Here is a 20,651-nt window from a genome sequence, read left to right as displayed (position 1 = left end):
AACTCAGGGCCATATTTCGGCGCCCAAACACATACTTGACAAGCCTTTCCTATGACTTTGAGACATTTCCACTGGTAGTTTCATGACCCTGGTGGTAGTTTGACCCTTCTTCTATACCGTTAAATAAAAATACCACTCATGAGAACCCGAATTATGTCCTTTGAAAATAATTGCCGTAGGAGTTTTGGGCATTTCCACTGGGTAGTTTTATGACCCTGGTGGTAGTTTAACCCTTCTTCTGTACCGTGAACCTACACCACCACTCATGAGAATCCGAATTATGACATTTTTGGGGGCCTTTGTAAATATTTGACGTGAGGGGCCGAAAGCGACCTTCCTTTTCGCGCCAAAACGTGAAGAAAAGGAGCTTGCGGCGGCGGCGGGACAGAGAGGCTCACCTGTTTTCACCTGATATTTGCGGCTCCTGTCCTCGAAATGGCACAGAAGGTCCTCGACTACGACAGTGAGAAAGGTGTGATGAGGGTGACATGGCTGATATTAGTGTGCAGGGGTTAAGATTGCTCATTTAAGGGGTAATGATGTCTAAGGTTCCGGTCTGTCTTGGCGCCACCCTAAACCCCATGTTATTTACGGCTGTTCTTTTCTTTCTGTGTTATTTAGTTTGTTATTTATTGTTGTGGTTTATTATTAGTGTCTCGGGGTTAAGATTGCTCCTTTGAAGGGTAATAGTGTCTAAGGTTCCGGTCTGTCTTGGCGCCACCCTAAACCCCATGTTATTTACGGCTGTTCTTTTTCTTTCTGTGTTATTTAGTTTGTTAATTATTGTTGTGGTTTATTATTAGTGTCTCGGGGTTAATATTGCTCATTTAAAGGGTAATGATGTCTTAGGTTCCGGTCTGTCTTGGCGCCACCCTAAATCCCATGTTATTTACGGCTGTTCTGTGTTATTTACTGCTTGTTACTTATTGTTGTGGTTTAATAGTAGTGTCTCGGGGTTAATATTGCTCATTTAAAGGGTAATGATGTTTAAGGGTTCGGTCTGTCTTGGCGCCACCATATAGCTTGTGCGAGGGGGGGGGGGGGGGTTCTGTTTATTTACTGTGTTATTTATTGCTATAGGGCTGAGTATGTGTTGTTTACTGCTGTTTTGTGTTATTTATTGCTGTGGGGCTGATTCTGTGTTCTTCAATGCTGTTTGGCTTGTGTTCCTCAATGTTGTGTGACTCATTTGTGTTCCTCAATGCTGTGTGACTCCTGGTGTGTTCCTCAATGCTGTGTGACTCCTGGTGTGTTCCTCAATGCTGTGTGACTCCTGGTGTGTTCCTCAATGCTGTGTGACTCCTGGTGTGTTCCTCAATGCTGTGTGACTCCTGGTGTGTTCCTCAATGCTGTGTGACTCCTGGTGTGTTCCTCAATGCTGTGTGACTCCTGGTGTGTTCCTCAATGCTGTGTGGGTTATGATGCATGGCAAGATGTTTTACTTCTGAGGGATGGCGAGAAAAAGTCGGCTCTGCCACTTCTGATCAATTTTGTGGTCACTATGCGGCATTAAATATGATAAGGAACTTTGGCTACAAATTATTCTCTTAGGTGTATTGGGGTTACAAATCTTGTAACTAATGCATGTATATGTACTCTTCCTATTCCACAGCATTTGATATTAATTATGCTCAGGGCTATAGGGGACTGGGGAAAAATGTTTATTGGTGGGACTTCCCTTAGGGTTTTGTAGTTAACTGGTTCTCTCCCATTTCTTGATTAAAGCAAAGAATATCTCAATAAATATTATGTTCTTATGTCTCCATCACAGAGGCAATCAAGAGGTTCTTGGCAGAGTTCCATGAGGTTGGCGATGACGGCCGCAAGAAATTCAAGTATGCCATGCAGCTGGTGGAGCTGGCTCACCGCGACCAGATCAGCCTCACTATTGATCTCGATGATCTTGGTGAGTCTGCTGCATCCTGATAGTATTAACAAAGCATTTGCACTAATTTGCACCAGCATCATGGCTCAGGTAGTGGAGCCTTCGTCCATTATGCTAGATGGCCCTTTCTCCTCTGTGCTTCATTCCATTAATTGATAATTATAATGATAGCTCTTATGTTATTTTTTTACATTCCCGCATTGGATGCAAGGCCACTTTAATTTTTTTTATGCCAGCAGGATTTAGGAGGGCTGGGAAAGATAATTTAGTAAAAAAGATGAAGAAAAAAGATAATTGAATGTAAAAGTATGAGTTTTGGAAGTGTTTGTGGCTAGAAGACAGAAGTCTCTGGCAAAATTGAAGTTAGTGAGATTTTGACATTTTCTATTGATGAAATTTTTTTCATAGGTTGAAGAATAGATCTTGCTTAATTCCTAGTTTCGTTGACTTTGCAGCTGAGTTTGACCCTGAAATAGCCGAAGCAGTGGTGGGGAACACCCGTCGCTATGTGCTTCTCTTCTCAGAGGCTGTGCAGGAAATGCTGCCAGACTACAAGCAGAGAGAGGTGAGTGATTTATTACCATCAGTTCTCTCATCTGGCTGTTGCTATCATAATGTTTTTACTATGGTGCTAATTGTTATATTGATTATACTTGCTTGTATGTGAACTCCTTCACCTTGACCCCCTACAGTCTGTGGCGCGTGATGCCCTTGACGTGTACATCGAGCACCGCCTCATGATGACACAGCGCCTCCGCCAGCCGGGGGAGGTTCACAACACACAGAACAACTACCCACCAGAACTCATGAGGAGATTGTGAGTAGTACTGACTGCTGCCTGTGATGGTAAAACTCATGAACTTAATTTTCCAGAACTTTTTTCTTCTCATCAGTTGTGTGACAAGAAAATTTTACTCAACTCAAACCTTTTATCTGCCAGAGTTGATAAGCAAATATTTAACAAGCTTTGGTGTCTTCTCATGATAGGCTTCACTGGTTGGTCTTATTATTTAGAACCTGTAAATTTCTTATAAAAATATTTTTGGCCTGTTCCTCACTTCAGTTGCCTGTAAGAAGAAATGACCTGGAAAATGATAAATCAAAAGAAACCATCTCAGGGTACCATATTTAATTCATTCAACTACTCTACAATCCACTCCTGCTTTTACACCCATTCCAAAAAAGGAAACTATAATGGGAAAAAAAGCCCGCTACTCACTGCTCCTATAAAAAGCATTCAGAGGAGTGGCCGAAAGATAGGTCAGTTTCGGGAGGAGAGGTGTCCTGATACCCTCCTCTTGAAAGATTTCAAGTCATAGGCAGGAGGAAATACAGATGAAGGAAGATTGTTTCAGAGTTTACCAGCGTGAGGGATGAAAGAGTGAAGATGCTGGTTACCTCGTGCGTCAGGGATTTGGACAGTAAAAGGATGAGCTTGAGTAGAAAGTTGTGTGCGGTGAGGCCGCAGGAGGGGGGAAGGAATTCAGTTATAGTCTATCGATTTTAACTTGAGCCCTTGGGCGCGACTCGGGGATTCCCCATGAGACCACGCTGGTGCCACATCACTCCATTACTCTCCTCAGAGAGGGTCGCTACCTCTCTCTCCTTTGCATGGCTGTGCAGGGTGCGAGAGTGAGATCTACTTGAGTTGTCCATTGTGTGAGTCGCACCCAAGGGCTCAAGTTAAAATCGATAGACTATAGCAAGTTCACAAGAGCATTCAGTGTGAAAATATCGATAGAAGATAGAGAGGCAACATGGCGGCGGGATTTAAGATTTAAGTTCCAACTGTACCTTATTTAATTTTCTAGCTCACTTCTTTCATAACCCTCCAATGTACCTATTATCCATTTGCCCTTCACTGCCCTCTAGTTCTGTGCACATGCATATATAGAACCATTCCTAATTCATTCACATTCTCCATTCTCCCCCTATCCACTGTCATGCTCTCCACCGTTGTTCTCATTGTTCTTAATAACAAAAAATATAAATTGATTGGTGGCTTGTATCAGAATAAAGAAGTTACTGAGTAGTGTTGTTTCCTTCCAACAGCGAGGTGTACTTCAGGGCACCGTCAACACAGAAGCCACAGCCAATCCGCACAGTGAAGGCTTCCCACATTGGCAAACTGGTCCAGGTGCGGGGCATTGTGACGCGCTGCACGGAGGTGAAGCCCATGTTGCAGGTAGCCACCTACACCTGCGACCAGTGTGGTGCTGAGACCTACCAGCCGGTGAGTGTTTACTGCTGGCCAGATACAACTCCAATCCTCATTATTTTAGATGTTTATGAACCTGGTATAAAATTGTGGGAATTTTACTGGTTTGTATCTGTATGTCAGAAAATCTTATGCAAAATATTTAATCTGATCCTCACATAGATTATTTTTTTCCAGTGCAAATCAGAAACTGTCTGTTTTCACTAAATGAAAAGGAAGTAGTGAGCATTTTTTATTTTCTCCTTGCTTGTTCAAGAAAATTAAAGGCAGATCTTACTGAGTAGATCCTGCTTCATAATCTCAATATTCCTTCTCATTCTCATGAACCTAATTTTATTTAGTCAGTCTTCATTTCTTCTTTCTTCACCTTTATAAATCATTACTAAAAAAATGTTACTAAGTGTAATTATTATTGCTAGTTTTTCCTATATACCTCATACCGTCTCTGTGGTGAAGTGGTTAGCATGCCTAGCTATCATCTATGAATTTGTGGGCCTGGGTTCAAATTCCAGCTTGGGCAGTCCACCCAGTTTTTTTTTTTTTTTTTTTTTTTTTTTTTATTTTATTTTTTTTTTTTTTTTAGGTTGGCCAATAAATGGCTACCTGGGGAAACCTGGGGAAGGTAAACTGGTAATATGGATGTTGCACTTGTCTTGTGTCCTGGGTACTGGGCTCTCAGCCTCTCACCCACCACAGGCTCAAGGGCCAATGAGACTGAGATGAGCACTGAGGCCATGCACAGCTATAACATACATGCCCCCTACTTTACATACTAAAGTCTTTTAAGTAAATACTACCAGAAGCTTATTTCCATCTCCATAACCTAATATGTGTAGCTAGGGGCTGGGTTTTCTTGCCACAACTATACAACTTGTTCATTTGTGCATTAAATGTTTATTATTGTCACGTACCAACTAGTCATTGTCATTTTATCAATTCAAGGATTTTATTAACAAAGATCCATGACATCTGTATTGGTCTACTTTTTATTCATAGTCTTTATACCTGGGAGTATCCATTTATTGACACAAGTTATTATTGTTGCTCTCCACAGATCCACTCCTCCAGCTTCATGCCGCAGCTCATGTGTCCCGGTGCAGACTGCAATGTGAATAAGTCTGGGGGACGTCTCTTCCTGCAGACCAGAGGCTCAAAGTTCATAAAATTCCAGGAACTCAAAGTACAGGAACATTCAGACCAGGTGAGTGTGACTATAGGACAGGAAAATCATAGTACTCGTGAAGACAATTAATAGTACAGTCTGGATTGATAGTTTACCTTCAGTTTGTGCTCACAGAGTGCTTTGATATTTGTATAATTTTTCAGTAGTGTTTTTTAAATGTATTGACTGGAAATTCCTGTGTTTTAAGGTCCCAGTTGGAAACATCCCACGCTCGTTGACGGTGCTCTGTCGAGGTGAGCAGACCAGACGCTGCCAGCCGGGTGACCACATAGCCATCACAGGCATCTTCCTGCCCATGCTGCGCCACGGCTTCAAGGCAATCCTCCAGGGACTCCTCTCTGATACATACCTTGATGCTCATGTGAGAACACCTTCTACATCATGTTATTGCACTAAAAAAGTTGATCGGATTGTTCTATAAAGCTTGCAAGTCATATAAGTTTGTTTTGATTTTGAAAGGTCTTTGTCTTGTAACCTAGTTTTGGTGCATTCAATATGCCATGTATGTCAGTAAGTAGATGAAATTATTAGTCATCAAATCCTGATTATTTTAATTTTTATCAGAAATGTTGATTTCCAGAGAATAATCAAAATGAACAAAACTGAGGATGATGAACTTGGAGCAGAGGACCTGACCGAAGAAGAGATCAAACAGATTGCAGAGCAAGACTTCTATGACAAACTGGCGACCTCCATTGCCCCGGAAATCTTTGGCCACGAGGATGTGAAGAAGGCACTCCTGCTGCTGCTTGTAGGTGGTGTGGACTGCAACCCTAATGGAATGAAAATTCGAGGCAGCATCAACATCTGCCTCATGGGTGACCCAGGTGTGGCCAAGTCCCAGCTGCTCTCCTACATCGACCGTCTTGCCCCCCGTAGTCAGTATACCACCGGCCGAGGCTCTAGTGGTGTGGGCCTGACTGCTGCTGTCATGAAGGACCCACTCACTGGTGAGATGACCCTAGAGGGCGGGGCACTCGTCCTTGCTGACCAGGGGATCTGCTGCATTGATGAGTTTGACAAGATGGCTGAGGCTGACAGGACTGCTATTCATGAAGTGATGGAGCAGCAGACTATCTCCATTGCAAAGGTAATGTGTTGTGTTATCAAGGGGTTACACAGTATGCACATTGATATTCAAAATGTACTTCAACATTTCTATATGTGGGAAATGGGTAAAAGGATGATCATGATTATTGGCATCATTAGCAATCCCATTTCCTGCAGTCATGGTGGAAAGTTAAAAAGGCCATTTGAGCCTTTTGATGGAAGCTGTAGCCAGAGTAAGGGAGGGCTGTCAAGTCCTTGGCCTTATTCTCCTGCATCATTACATTCATTCTCCTGTATCCTTAAATATATGTTCCTTTTAGTTGCCTCTTATGTTGATCCCTGTCTTGGATGATAATGATATTCACATCCCTTACCATGAGTTGCTGCTGTGAAAGTAAGCTTGCTGATGCTGATGGCACCTTCTCCTCCACACCTCCAGGCGGGGATCATGACAAGTCTCAATGCCCGTGTGAGCATCCTTGCTGCTGCCAACCCTGCCTATGGCCGATACAACCCAAAAAAGACCGTGGAGCAGAACATCCAGCTGCCTGCCGCCCTGTTGTCTCGGTTTGACTTACTCTGGCTCATTCAGGACAGGCCAGACAGAGAACATGATCTAAGGTAAGGCTTGCTGATTCTTTTTTAATGGTGTGGGGCCATGTATGACTGGAGTGGTAAGGAAACAGTTTATTGACAATAGCAGTGGAGACTCCTGCATGTTTAGGAATAAGCCACAGTTTAGATAGATGGCTAGTTCTATATAGTTTTTTTGAAAGCACCTATTTTGTCATATGTTGTCCCATTTTCCATGGTGATAAGTATTAACATTTGATGTGCTTGTATGATGTTCAGTCTACAGCCATTTAGTTCCCTCTTGAGCTATTCAGTGGGATACAGAAACACATTCTCAGTCCTCATGTTAATTTTTTGATTAATAGTATAAATCTCATTGTATTTTGCAAAGCATCAAGTGTGACCAATTGGCAAACTAATAAATGCAGTGTGTCTCAGCAATTAATTGTTCTCCCTTCTCCCCCTCCTGACCAGACTGGCCCAGCACATCACCTATGTCCACCAGCACTGTGCTCAGCCTCCCACACAGTTCACGCCTCTTAATATGAAGCTGATGAGGCGCTACGTTGCTCTCTGCAAGAAGAAGGTAAAAGACTTAAATGTGGACAGTTACAATGGTATCATACTGCTTTAAAAATGTATACATGTATATTGCTGCATCAGCTGTATTTGGAATTATGTACATTTCTCATACATATCATTTGTGTTTCCTGTGTATTCCATACATATTGTTTACCTTTGTTTTAGTTGCACTTAATTGATTTCATGTATTCATGTCAGTTGTGTTTCATGTATACAACAGTGGAAAAAAGTTTTTCATTGTTTCTGGATCCATGGTATTTTATTGTCATTGTATGATTTCAGTAACCAAGAAGATCTTGTTTCCTTCAGCACATTTGGTGACTTTGATGACAAGTGACCCTAAAAAATATTACTTGCTATTTCAGAATCCATACATCCCAGAAAGCCTAACAGACTACATTGTGTCAGCTTATGTGGAAATGCGGAAGGAGGCACGCAACAACAAGGACACCACCTTCACCTCTGCCCGTACATTGCTTGGGGTGCTGCGCCTTGCCACCGCCCTTGCTCGCCTCAGGCTGGTGGATGTGGTAAGGAATCGCTTGGGGTTTTATACCAACTGTAGCATGTAACCCCTGAGACCTGGAGATCAATGCATCTTAGTACACTGTATGGTTTACAGCAGCTCCTGCATTGCAGGAAGTTGACAGGTGGGCCGCTCACCCTGAAACTATTGTTCAGAACAGTAATTAGAATGGTCACAGTGCCAAAGCTGTGCATCTGATAGCAATCCCATAGACCTTGTTTTCAGGAATGGCAATATTGCTTCCCTTTTTGCCTGTTATCTTTATTTTAATACTACCTTCTCTTTTAAACTTCCTAACTGCTGCCTCCATTTCTTCCATTACCTCTCTTCATAAGACTTTCTGCTCAAGTTCATCCTGTGCTGTCCAACATCCTTATAGAAGAGTTAACTAATGTTTTCATTTCTTTGTCTTTTCTCTGGTAAACTCTTAAAGCATATTCTTTCATTTGTATTTACACCTTCCTGCAACTTCAAACAGTTTAGACAAAAGTATCAAGACACTTCTGTCTACTCTTTGTTGGGACAGTATGTTGTGGCCTTGCCCTGCTTCTGTACCATAAAAAATGTGAGCAACCTAAAGAAGTAATTTATAGGATATGGAATATTATCAATTTAAATCACCCAAATACCTTGGTGCATATTTCTTGCATACAAAATCTTGTTTATATCAGTTTTTTAATTTAACCAATGTACTTTTCTTTCTGCAGGTTGAGAAAGAGGATGTAAATGAAGCAATGCGACTCATGGAGATGAGCAAAGATTCTCTTACACACAACAATGAGAAGACTGGAAGGTTAGTTGAGGGATCATGAAGCTGAGGTTCACAACTTCTCTTTGGTGTAGGAAAGTTAATGTAATCTGATTAATTCCCTTGGGTTTGTATGCACTTCAGAATTTTCATATAACTTAGTCAACACAAATTCTGCTGGCTTAGAGGCATGATTTCCTCAGCTGTACACAGGCAACAACTTTCCCCAGTGAACAGTTTCAGGTGACTTTGCTCACTTGTCCTGTTCCTGGAAGTGACGTGTTTTGTTGGCAAACACTCTATCATTAGTAGGTCCCACAACGCTCTCAGTTTAATAAAGTTTGCTAACTGCAAGTAAGCAGATCAAGTTTTTTGACCTACTGAAGGAAAGTCAGTAGAGAGGGACCTGAACGGTTATTGTCTTTTTAAGAAAGGAAGCTGAACTAATACTTCAACCAGTAGCAGTAGCAGCTTTTATTCAAGTCTTGTGACAGGGTTCCTTGCCCTTAAAGTTAGTGATGCTAACCCTCATAATCCGTGAGAAGTCTGCTACTGTGTAGAACAGTAGTGCTCTATCCCTGTTCTAAAGATGACTAGATTATCTTCCTTTCAACAGGTATATAACCATTATCCAGAGTAGTCTAGGTAAAATGTGCCTCTTTACAGTGCATTTGCAGAGTTTAAACTTAATCATTTCATCCCCAAGGGCCCAAACGGTGACAGACAAGATCTTCACACTCATCCGTGAGATTGCCGGGGAAAGTTGCGTGATCAAACTGGGCGAGGTCTTGGAGCAGTGCACCAGCAAGGGATACAAGCCAGACCAGGTGAGGATTGTTGTGTGTTTGCAGCACTCATGGATGTAAGGAAACATTACTTGTGAGATTTGTGAGTTTTATTGCAAACCTGACAAAGAAAAAATAAAGCACTTAAGTGAATGATCCTTTATTTGTTTGTATATTTGAATTTTGTCCTACATATCTAATTCATTTTCAGGTTAATGAGTGCATCGAGGAGTATGAGGAGCTGAATGTTTGGCAGGTGAACCAGGCTCGTACCAAGCTGATGTTTGTGTGAAGGACGCGTGACTGGAGGCTGCCTGGCGGTTAGGGAATCTTTTCTATTCTATTTTTGTAGTACCTTTCTTGTGGCACTTTGTCTTCTTTGAAAGGTCACAGAGTACAGTACTAGAATGTAGAAGAAATGTTGTTACAAAAAGATATACTATTTCTATAATTATTTACATGAGAACTCGGATGCTGTGTGACTGAAAAAGAGTAGATAGATATAGACTTTATTTTTGTCACAGTAGCATTGCATTGTACGCCTAGGTGTTAGTTTTAATGTCAACTTTCATGTAAGTAATTTTTGTATTAAATTTTGTTTTATTAATTTTCTTTGTTTCCCCTCATAGTTTAAGACGATGAAATAGAGATAACTCTTAGAACATGATAGACTTTTACTCCTTTGTTTCTTTACTTACACATGGTGTTTGTTATAGTAAAAAGAGCATAAATTGACACAAATATGAAGAACATGCAGAAATTTATGTGGACTAGTGGCCGCTTTCACAGTCACTTTGTTTTGGTTGTTACCAATGGCAGCAATCGCCGCTATAGTTTTCCACGTGAAACTGGCCGATGGGGTAGTGGCGGCTGCAGAGGAAGCAAGAGGTGTTGAGAGTGTGTGGTAAGGTGCGGGGCTAGGCTAACCCCGCAGCCGCCACTACCCCATTGGCCAGTTTCACATGGAAATACTATAGCGCCGATCGCCGCCATTGGTAACGATTAAAACAAACAAAAGTGACTGTGAAAGGGCCCTAAATCTGATCAGTGAGCTGCAAGTGGTTTCAACCCTCCCAGACTTATTTTAAGGCAGTGATGTGTGAGTGACACCATTAAAAAATGGTCTGTGGTCAGACATCAGATATCTTATAAATGAAATACATAATATTTAAAGATGTTTATTCCACATGAAAGCAAGTTAAATCTTTAGTATTTAATCATATTTCCTCTTTATAATCATATCTAAGCCTTTGGCACAGAATCAGCCTAATTCATGAAATACTCTATCCATTTCTATCACCCAAACATTTTTTATGATATCCTTAATCTCTGGAATACTTAGTATGACTGCTCCTCAGCCTCCTTTTCATGACTGCTCAACATTTTTCCATTGGAATGAAGTCAGGAGAGATTCCAGGCCACTCAAATCACAGAAAAATTATTTTCTGCCAGCAACTTTGCAACCTTCTTTGGCCAGTGACAAAATGCACCTTCATGCATGAACATACCCTCAACTCTTGATCTCCCGGGCATAATCTGCGGTCTGGCAGTTCTCAGACATGTGTCCAGTCAAGCCTGGGAACCAAAATAGAATCCAGATAAAAAATCTGAGGTTTGGCTAGGTCTGTGGTTGCCAGACAGGACACATGTCTAGCCAAGTCCAGACATGAAGCTTGAGTGTTAGAACAACAAACTCATAATCAGTTGCAAAGAACTCTACACTTGAGAAAACCCTGCCGCTCTGAAGCCCCCGTCCAATGTGTGCATATAAAGACGTAATCAGTCTCCTTAGCTACCTCTCCAGCATTGCCATAATAAGTCCAGTGGTGGATTCAAGAAGAGGTTAGATAAAGCCATGGATGGTGAGGGAAGGTGGGGTTGAGTGTACAGGAGCTGCCTTGTAAAGGCCAACCGGCCTCTTGCAGACTCCTTACGTTCTTATGCAGAGCCCTCTGAACGTTAGTCCCATGCCGTTCTGCTTCTGCGGGCATGTGGTACTTCCCGTACCCCACCCCCCCGAGCAAAAATAGGTGCTAGGGAGCCTTACCCTACCCACTTCGAAAGGCAGGGGCCCCGTAGGCTTTGCCTTGCAATCGCCATAGCCATGGGCGGGAGTAACACTGTAGAGTGAGCAGGGCTGATTGTGAGATGTGTCCTTTTTTGGGTTAATTTGTGTTGCTTCCTCACCAGTAGTACGTTTAGTTCGACTTGTGATACTAAGCATTGTCATGATAGACATAATAATAATAATAGTTATTATTATTATTTGGTGCTGGTAGATTACAAACGTGATTCCAGTCTTTAATGCCGACTTGGATCAATCTAATGATCACTACGCTTTTTCGTCAGTTCATTACTGTTGTGTCATCGGTATGACGTAGGGTCTCCGCAGCGCTTCAGCAAGGCCCGTGTACCGTTATGGTGGCCACGACACCCGATGGAAACGTCATGGCACTGCCGCCTCTGCCAAGGGAACACTGTGGCACAAGTCTCGCGTACGCGGGCCGGGGAGCACCACTGCCAGGACGGTCTGCACGCCGCCTGACGCAAGGTTCGAGCATCTTGGTGGTGTCGCGGTTCAGGGCAGGGGTCTTCAGACGACGAGTCTCGCCCCATTACTGCTGTTTAGAGTGGAATGCCTGATACAGGTCTAGTATCCGCATGAAGACTGAAGAGCGCTGCCTTAGGTAATCTCGATCCCGAAATACGGTTATTGTGCAAACGTAGCGTTACGTAACCTTTCCCTTTCCTCCACGGCGCTCTCACCTCGGTGTCGGCGACTTAATATTTTCAACAATATAATAGTTTCGCTGCGTCGCATACCGTGCGATCGACTACGAACGAAGTTCACTTTGAGTGCAAGGTAGCTACGTACTCTCCCTCCCCACCCTCACGTTGATGTTTGTGGACCTATCAGTGATGAAATCATTTTAATAGAAATTTGTGCCCGATGCAGATTTTTTTTTATTGAAACATTGTAGTGTCCAGTGGTGTTAACTGTACGCGATTTTTTTTCTTCATATGCATTGAGTTACCAAGTGATGAAAATATTTGTAATAATTCATTAAATTGAATGTCACATATTAAGAGCATAAAGTTGAACCATAGGAGTTGACAAAAATTAGTTTCTGACTGTAAATATGGGGGGCTCCCGTGGTCCCGTGGTAGAGTCTGCGCCCTCAGCCCCTTTGTTGGGCCTCCTCCTTGAAAGAATTGGGCATCTCTCTACCGCCTTCCTCCCTTGGGGTATATCCCCAACGAAATATCCCAACTGTAAATATGTGTGTGTGTGTGTGTGCTACCCACAGAGTTATATGTATATAAGGCATATAACTCTGTGGTGCTACCTAAAGCCCCAGCTTAGATCTAGTAAACAACAGCCCATGAGCGGCGCGGAGACCGTCACTCAAGCAATGACGCCAAGTCCGCGAGTCCACTACTGAAGGGAAATCTATGCCAGTTCTCTTGGAACCGACTATAGTAGTTTAGTTATTTAGTTTATAAACGGGTGATGAATAAATGAGGAATTTGAAGAATGTTTTGAAAGGGAAACGTCTAGAAGGGGAACGAGTCAGGGGGCAGAGAGGAAATTTCCGGGGAATAGGCCTATGTCATAAAGCCTACACACTTTGCTCAAGTCTAATAGTTCTTAAACTAGGGGGCGTTAGTAATTTCCAGGGGGGGCGGGCATGCCTTGAGGAAAAAGCTGGTAGTTCTGTTGTTGGAATATTTATTATCTTAAGAAGAGCATGGGCTGAAATGAAAGGGGGCGTGGAGGAAACGATTCATTCCTAGAGGAGGCGTGGTAATAAAAAGTTAAGAACCACTGCTCTAGTCAGCCTAGCCAGTATAGCCCCAAGGTGAGGTCTTACACAACGGCAGTGGCAGGATAAATTGGATAACACCAAGGGATAGTTTTGAATCAGCTACACCACGAGACCTCCGGGACAGCATAAAAGTCACCCCGGCGTTGTTGATCTCCCGCCAACACTTCGTCATTCATGGGTATACGGACGGTGGCATGTATGCTCGTCACGTGACCCCCGCCCCTACACACACACGCACACACAGTAATGAGGGGGCGTATGTGGGTCTGTGGGTTTCTTTTATCGTTTTCTCTGTTCAGTATGCGTTATTTTTCCCCTTTTTTTATCCCGTATCGCACTGTTCCAAATCTTTCGTATTTTGTTCATCCCTCTATGCTAGGTATACCTATTTTTGTATCTTCTATAATTTATTTATTTGTTTCTTTGTTTGTTTATTTATGTTTTTAGCCAATCATTTTACTTTTTTTCTGTGTTTACTAGATGATTATCAGAGCGTATCTTATGTATCTTTTTTTTTATTTATTTATTTATTTTTTTGCTGTTTGTTTACGACTAGGTGATAGATGATTGTCAGAGCGTCTCTTATACAACTTTTTTTTTCTGTTTGTTTACGACTAGACGATAGATGATTGTCAGAGTGTCTCTTATACAACTTTGGGTCATCCATCGCCAACAGAATCAAGGCCAGCCCTCGAGACCGTGCGCATCGTCGGTCGTATCAAGCTTCAAGACCCACTCCAGAGGGAAGGCGATCGAGGAACCCAACGAACAGTATCTAACACCTGAGTGGCGAAGTGTTACGAAGTGTGAATCTTGCTTCAAGTGAATACAATAAATAAGGAAAAACAACAACTGCAGCAGTGTAGAAATCTGAAGACTGCTGGTGACGTCTCTCTCTCTCTCTCTCTCTCTCTCTCTCTCTCTCTCTCTCTCTCTCTCTCTCTTACCTGTCCTTCGAGTGTTAAAAATAGATAAGTGGGTCACCGCATCTCTCACCAGCTCGAGGAACATCATTGCGATCACTGTTGAAAGTGAGTTTGTGATCCCGTTGGAAACAACATCAGAAGTTGCATGTGCGGTAAACCTGAAGGACTGAAAAATAATCTGTGACTTATTTTAAGCGAACGAGCGAGCGAGCGAGCTTCAGGAACAGTTATCGACGTAAAGGAAAAAGTCGCCCGCCCGCCACTTTCCCTCGACGAAGAGCTCCTCGCATCCCCCCCCCCCCACCCACCCACCGCCACTTCGAGATGCCGGCGACTCTCTCCGTCTTCGGCTCCCTGGTGAAGAGTCTTCGCAAGGTGGCCGACAGGTAAATAGTTTTAGTGTAAGTCTAAGGGAAAAGGTCAACTGATTTTATTTTCCGCAACTTTAACGAAATAAGTGGGACGTTTTTATGGAGCTCGTTCACAATAACATTATTATCAATGAATATTCGTTCGTTAAGCATCGGGGGGTCCCGAAATCAATGTAATCATTACTATTGCGCGGCCTGACGCTTCTTATAAGTAATTTCGTATTTATCTAACTATAGGTGAAACAAGTTTAGTTGCCATTTTCTCTCTCTCTCTCTCTCTCTCTCTCTCTCTCTCTCTCTCTCTCTCTCTCTCTCTCTCTCTCTCTCTCTCTCTCTCTCTCTCTCTCTCTCTCTCTCTATCTATCTATCTATCTATCTATCTATCTATATATATATATATATATATATATATATATATATATATATATATATATATATTTATGCACGTATACATTGCAGATACCCCGTGACGCGAGGGATGATCACCTACACGTTGCTGTGGCCGTCGGGGAACCTCCTGCAGCAGGCCCTGGACGACTCGCGGGAATGGTGGGACCTGCGGGAGGCGGCGCGCTACGGCCTCTACGGGGGCCTGGTGACGGCGCCGCTGCTGTACCACTGGCTGCAGCTGCTGGCCCGCCTCGTGCCCGGCGCCTCCTTCTCCCAGGCCCTCGCGAAGGTGGGTGTTTTCCTGTGATGTCCCCCCTCCGTGCCCCCCTCTCCTCTTGCACCAATCATCCGGGCACGTGTGGAGTATTAGAGGTAGTGTGTCTCATCAATGTTATATAATTATATTGACATTTACTGAACTCGGGCACTCTACCTTGATTTTTTAATCCATATACCACAAGAACATCAGTGACAGCGACAAAGCAATGACAAACTACTACTACTACTACAACTATTACTAGTACCACTACTACTATTACTCCTCCTCCTCCTACTACTACTACTACTACTACTAGTTAACAGCCATAACCAGACATCAACACATGTCGTTCGCAGGGCTTCGTTGACCAGCTGGTGTTCGCGCCCGTCAACATTTCGCAGTTCTTCGTGGGCATGTCGCTGCTGGAGGGCCGCCAGCTGGAGGAGGCGCTGGACGAGTGGGGCAGAAAGTTTCCGTCCACCTGGATGGTAAGTATATATGCCACGCCGAACATTGACGAAAGGGCGTGCACAGTGTTCGTGACTGACATGGAGATAGGATGGTGCAATTCATGCATACATAAAAAAATATTACATTGTTTGGCGTCGCAAGTTATGGTCATCTGACATTATGAGAGAGAGAGAGAGAGAGAGAGAGAGAGAGAGAGAGAGAGAGAGAGAGAGAGTAATTACGCCTACGACGTCTTCGGAATAACATGTGGCTCACAAACGTTATGAACACAAATAGACCAGAGAGTGACGTCCGTCCTCACTGTGAGAAGGTCCACCCACGTGAACCTTGCCCCTCGTGTCCCTCAGACCCCATCACGCTTCCGCTCATTACCACACACAAGTGCAGCTATAAAGAGACCAGTCGATCAACACATGGCAGTTCCTATATACCAGTCGTTCACCATCTACCCTTCCCATCCAAGGCATATTTTGTATAACCTCGATTTAAAACTCAATTGTATTTATATTAATTCTTGCTCGTGTGATGATCTTGCATTCCTCTGAGACAAACACACAGATAGACTCAATGGTTTATTCGCAAGATATACGTGGCTTTTCTATATAGTATACGTATTAACACACAATTTTAGGGTGCGGAGGCACAGAATGGGTTTCTTAGAAAGGAGGAGCTGAGGTATTAAGAATGAACAATATTTTATTTCAAAATTGACGGTGGGTCGAGGGGGAGGAGGAGAGGATTTAGGTGAACTTAAGCAGCTTAAGCCCCTAAAGTCCCTTCTTAACGCCGCCACTTCTCCCCACACCTGTTTGCACGCCGGAAAGGCCGCACCTCTGAGGGTCGGGTAATCTGAGTCTTGATCGGATGGATAGTGTTGTTGAAGTTGCTTGTGCTATAATGTTCAGATAGATGGGCCGGGCTGTCTTCAGTGTTACCTTCTGGCCTGGTAAAATAGTGTATCTGCCACCGATCCACCTTCCTTCCTTCCCTGAAGTACACTCTTAATGAACGAAAATAATGATGAGACAATCACCTATTCATGTACTTGAAGTAAATAATAAGAGGCTACGATCAACAGCTTGTGAATGGAACATGTGACTCATGCCCCACACACCGTTGCGTCAGGCAATGCTCGCTGTGTCGGTGCCAACACACCTGGCGAGGGGCCGCCGCGGCTCGTGTGTACTTGCCAGGCTTGCTGGCACTCCTGACAAGGATTGTTTGGCACCTGTATGGCCCTATCATTTCCCTGGGGCAGACACTTTTATATTTTTTTATAGCGAGATATCAGGATCTTTTTTTTCAGCTTGGATTTCCAAACATCCCCAGTATATAAAAGAAGAAAGACACATTAGAAACGTGTATTCATATATTACGTGCATATGTTATCCTCGGAAAATTATACCTATGTATACTTTATCAAGGGTAAGAGAAATCTAAAAAATGGAATTCGTCAGCATGTGGCGGAGCAAAACGTCTGTAATCTAGGGCGGGAAGGGTCGGCGCTCGTTGAGGCAGATGTCAAATAATGGGGTTAATAGGACCCCCGGATACGTGCAATATTTTTCATGATTACTGTAATATTGAATTACTTGAATATTATTTTTTCATTTAATTATAGTTGTATTAAATGGTATTAAAACCTGAAATCAGAGAAAAATATATAAAACTGAAGGGGTTTCGTCATGTCTTGCACTTTAACAGTTTTTTTTCTGGACCTCGCACGCATATATTATTGTCACATTTATCTGGACCTCCCAACGGTGAAGGCATGCATCTGATCGGCGGGCAGGCGGCACCAAGGGGACCGAGCTCTCCTTGGTGGCACAGCATCAAGGTTTCATAACTTAATTGTTCGACCATTGATGGAGGTATTAGCTCCTGGAGAGAGAGAGAGAGAGAGAGTTCTTTGGGGTGTGTTACTACACCATAGACTTATTAAGCTTCTTATGTGCCGCAGATCAGCCTGTCGGTGTGGCCGCTGGTGCAGTGCCTCAACTTCAGCCTCGTGCCGGCCAAGAACAGGGTGATGTTCGTCTCGTGCGGCTCTTTCCTGTGGATGGCTTTCCTCTCCTACATGCAGCACACCGACGCGGACGACCTGCCCGAGGGCCTGTCCATACGCCGCGTGCACTACGACTACCACGACGGCCCCGGGGATATGTTCGGTCACAGGCCAGCCTCGTCCCTCTCCCCAGCCTTTTCCAGTCAAATATCTGCTTCATGCCGGACTTGAGCGCTGCCTCCCAAAGCATGAAAAGGAAACTCCCCCACTAGCTCCCTCTAGAACCAGAGGGCGAACTGAAAGTAATGTTTTATCGGCATTATTAATTTTAGATTGTTTATATATCTTTAAGTGGTCCAAGATGGGTTTTATTAGAGGGTGGCGGCACCGCTGCTTCTCACACTCGAAAACTACCTCACTTGGCCCTTCTAAATCCAGAGTTTCTGTACTATTTTTATATTTGAGCTTTTTTTCGAGTACTCCAAAATGATACTGGGAGCGGGTCGCGTTGTTGGTTGTCACATCGTCCCACGTTGAGCTCTACAGGCGTGGCCTTTCTATGTGATATATATACTGCTCATGGTGTATGTGTATTAAATGTTAGATCACCTCCAGTAGGTCGTTACGCCACATCCTGACACCGTCGAGGTCACGCCCTAACCCCACCGGACAAATTCCCACAGGAGAGAAGAAAGTGTAGTACAAATCCCTTAATTAGAGCCCCCTCACCCTCATCCCAGGAGGTAGACTGCAAGGTAGTGGTCAGGTCGACTTGTGGTCAAGGTGCGGCTGCCAGGTGTTAAAGCCGGGATTAACTCTGACCTACATTCGTGTACTTGCTTGGAGAGAGAGACATGCATACGCACATATTTCTACTTAGAGCCCATTTTCCGGTATCAGTCTTTCATACCATTCAGTGCCGTCATAGATAATATAAAGAGTACCTGGCAGACTGGGAAACAACTGATAGAACATGTCCCCAAACCAATAGGAGGCTGTTCATCACATACTGTGGTAAAAGTAATAAATATATGAAACGTTTGCATTAAAACTGGAAGTTTGAGGCACAAGACAAACGAATGAAAATGTTTGTTACAGGCCTGGGGGTAGTAAATTAATTAAAAGGAATTTCGTTTAACATGAAAATGAAAAAGATAATATTTTATTTTTATCTAGCTACCAGAAATACTTTCTTAAATGAGTGGTGAAAATATCTGTGGTGGAATATAACTCTCTCTCTCTCTCTCTCTCTCTCTCTCTCTCTCTCTCTCTCTCTCTCTCTCTCTCTCTCTATATATATATATATATATATATATATATATACACACACACACACACACACACACAGGAGTATATAAGTGCTGGCATGTGATAGTTATGTAAAAGCAATTATTTTTTCGAGCAGTCTTTTCTCTACACCTGTTTGCCCTGCCCAGCATGATTTGTGGGTGATTCTGACTTGATGCTGGACCGGTAAGGACTCCGAAAGTTTTTTGAAGCATTAGTAAGTCATGATTAAATGTAACAGAGACAAAGGAAAATGCTATATGTATTTTTTTAAAGGTTGCTGAATAATGGTGAGGTGAAACGTGGAAACACGATGATATATTTTTTTCTCACGATTGCTTCATCACTGAAGTACTTATTATAGTACTTATATTTTCAAAGAACGTTCTTCATTATTCCAATTTTTAGTATATGTAACGGCGTTAAATGATATTAAAAGACGAAAAGAAAAAAAACTTGTCATGGTTTTGCTTGTAACATATATGCACAAATTAATGTTCGTGCATATATATAATGTCTGTAGACAAGCCCAAGCCAGTGTTCCTGAGCTAAACACCTGCGCCATGGCAGCCACACCTGTACCTAGGAATGTTGATCTAACAAAGGCACCAACGTGATAGCGGTGTTCTTTTACTTGCACCCTACCTGGTTTCTTCTTCTTGATCTCTTAGGGTCTCTGTGGTATATTCGACATTTGTTACGTCTCGCTGTCTTAGTAGGGAGGAGTAGCATCAATAAGTGGCTGGAAGTGTCCCATTAAATATAACCTGACGAATAATCATAAGTGAGCCATCGCCGTACTGCTAACTTTAGTTTGAGCACCGAGGTATTACCTACTACCTTATGATAAATATGTGTCTTGCCAGAACATTTCCATAACATAAAGTGTCGCTATGTTGCGCGCGCTGAGTTGGTGTTGGTGCCGTGGTTCATGCACGTGTCCAATACACGTCAGTAGTCGGTACCGTCGAGTGCCGACGGGTGAGTCATGTCCATGGAGATTTGTCATATTCAAGCAGACTGTACAAGGGAGATGGTCCAGAGTATAATATTTTACTTGGACTTGTTGGTCTGTAAATTGTCTCATGTTACTCGATTAGGGCAGCTATTTTATAACCAGATAAGTCATTGGTCATGAAGGAATATTAACATTGCATAACTGAATGACGAACTTGTACACACTCAATCTCTGCCATTAAATAAAAAGGTATGAATTGTACCAGTAATGAAAAAAAAAATATATCCTACTCTCTCTCTCTCTCACACACACACACACACACACAACTGCGTACAAAACCACAAAACATCACACACACACACCAGACAATAAATCACTCACCCCAAAAATCAGCACCAGAAGCATAAGGAAAAAGGAGGAAAAACCTAACCTGAGAAATACGCCGAATAACCTTCACGTGGTCCGCCCCATCCAAGGACGCAAGCCGGGCAGCCACTGGCCAGGATTACGCGGGAACTTCGTCCTCGACCAATCAGCGCCAAGGAACCAGAGAGGGACCATCGGGAGAGCCAATCAGCGGTCGTCTTTGTCCTGACCCTCCGCCAAT

General features: G+C 43.2%; 2 protein-coding genes across 3 annotated transcripts; both read left to right on the top strand.

Annotated features, from left to right (window-relative positions):
* The first annotated feature begins 316 nt into the window (after positions 1-316).
* LOC126985033 (DNA replication licensing factor mcm7-like) lies at positions 317-10,157 on the top strand. The gene is made up of 14 exons (XM_050839279.1): positions 317-472; positions 1,772-1,906; positions 2,341-2,450; positions 2,578-2,702; positions 3,938-4,118; positions 5,158-5,304; positions 5,474-5,647; positions 5,867-6,376; positions 6,776-6,957; positions 7,384-7,495; positions 7,857-8,021; positions 8,725-8,810; positions 9,472-9,592; positions 9,762-10,157. Exons 1-14 carry the CDS (start codon positions 436-438, stop codon positions 9,840-9,842), a joined length of 2,166 nt encoding a protein of 721 aa, XP_050695236.1. The 5' UTR covers positions 317-435; the 3' UTR covers positions 9,843-10,157.
* A 1,787-nt stretch (positions 10,158-11,944) lies between these two features.
* On the top strand, positions 11,945-19,146 carry LOC126985031 (uncharacterized). Of its 2 annotated transcripts, none has more exons than XM_050839277.1 (5): positions 11,945-12,101; positions 14,054-14,689; positions 15,134-15,353; positions 15,680-15,811; positions 17,755-19,146. In XM_050839277.1, exons 2-5 carry the CDS (start codon positions 14,628-14,630, stop codon positions 18,028-18,030), a joined length of 690 nt encoding a protein of 229 aa, XP_050695234.1. In that variant the 5' UTR covers positions 11,945-12,101; positions 14,054-14,627; the 3' UTR covers positions 18,031-19,146. The 2 variants fall into 2 exon arrangements, with proteins under 2 accessions (XP_050695234.1, XP_050695235.1); XM_050839278.1 differs by having other exon boundaries at positions 12,090-12,237.
* The last annotated feature ends 1,505 nt before the right edge of the window (positions 19,147-20,651 follow it).

Source organism: Eriocheir sinensis, chromosome 58 (genome assembly GCF_024679095.1).
Source record: "Eriocheir sinensis breed Jianghai 21 chromosome 58, ASM2467909v1, whole genome shotgun sequence".
Taxonomy (NCBI): domain Eukaryota; kingdom Metazoa; phylum Arthropoda; class Malacostraca; order Decapoda; family Varunidae; genus Eriocheir; species Eriocheir sinensis.
Note: the sequence above shows the minus strand (reverse complement) of the source record. Positions and strands in the feature narration are given on the sequence as shown.

What these genes read in the sequence shown, in the direction of transcription:
- LOC126985031 (XM_050839277.1), top strand. Translation starts at nt 14,628, where the DNA reads ATGCCGGCGACTCTCTCCGTCTTCGGCTCCCTGGTGAAGAGTCTTCGC. An exon ending in CTTCGCAAGGTGGCCGACAG is followed by an intron (nt 14,690 to 15,133) that starts GTAAATAGTTTT and finishes TATACATTGCAG; the next exon opens with ATACCCCGTGACGCGAGGGA. An exon ending in TCTCCCAGGCCCTCGCGAAG is followed by an intron (nt 15,354 to 15,679) that starts GTGGGTGTTTTC and finishes TGTCGTTCGCAG; the next exon opens with GGCTTCGTTGACCAGCTGGT.
- LOC126985033 (XM_050839279.1), top strand. Translation starts at nt 436, where the DNA reads ATGGCACAGAAGGTCCTCGACTACGACAGTGAGAAAG. An exon ending in GACAGAGAACATGATCTAAG is followed by an intron (nt 6,958 to 7,383) that starts GTAAGGCTTGCT and finishes CCTCCTGACCAG; the next exon opens with ACTGGCCCAGCACATCACCT. An exon ending in AGGGATACAAGCCAGACCAG is followed by an intron (nt 9,593 to 9,761) that starts GTGAGGATTGTT and finishes ATTCATTTTCAG; the next exon opens with GTTAATGAGTGCATCGAGGA.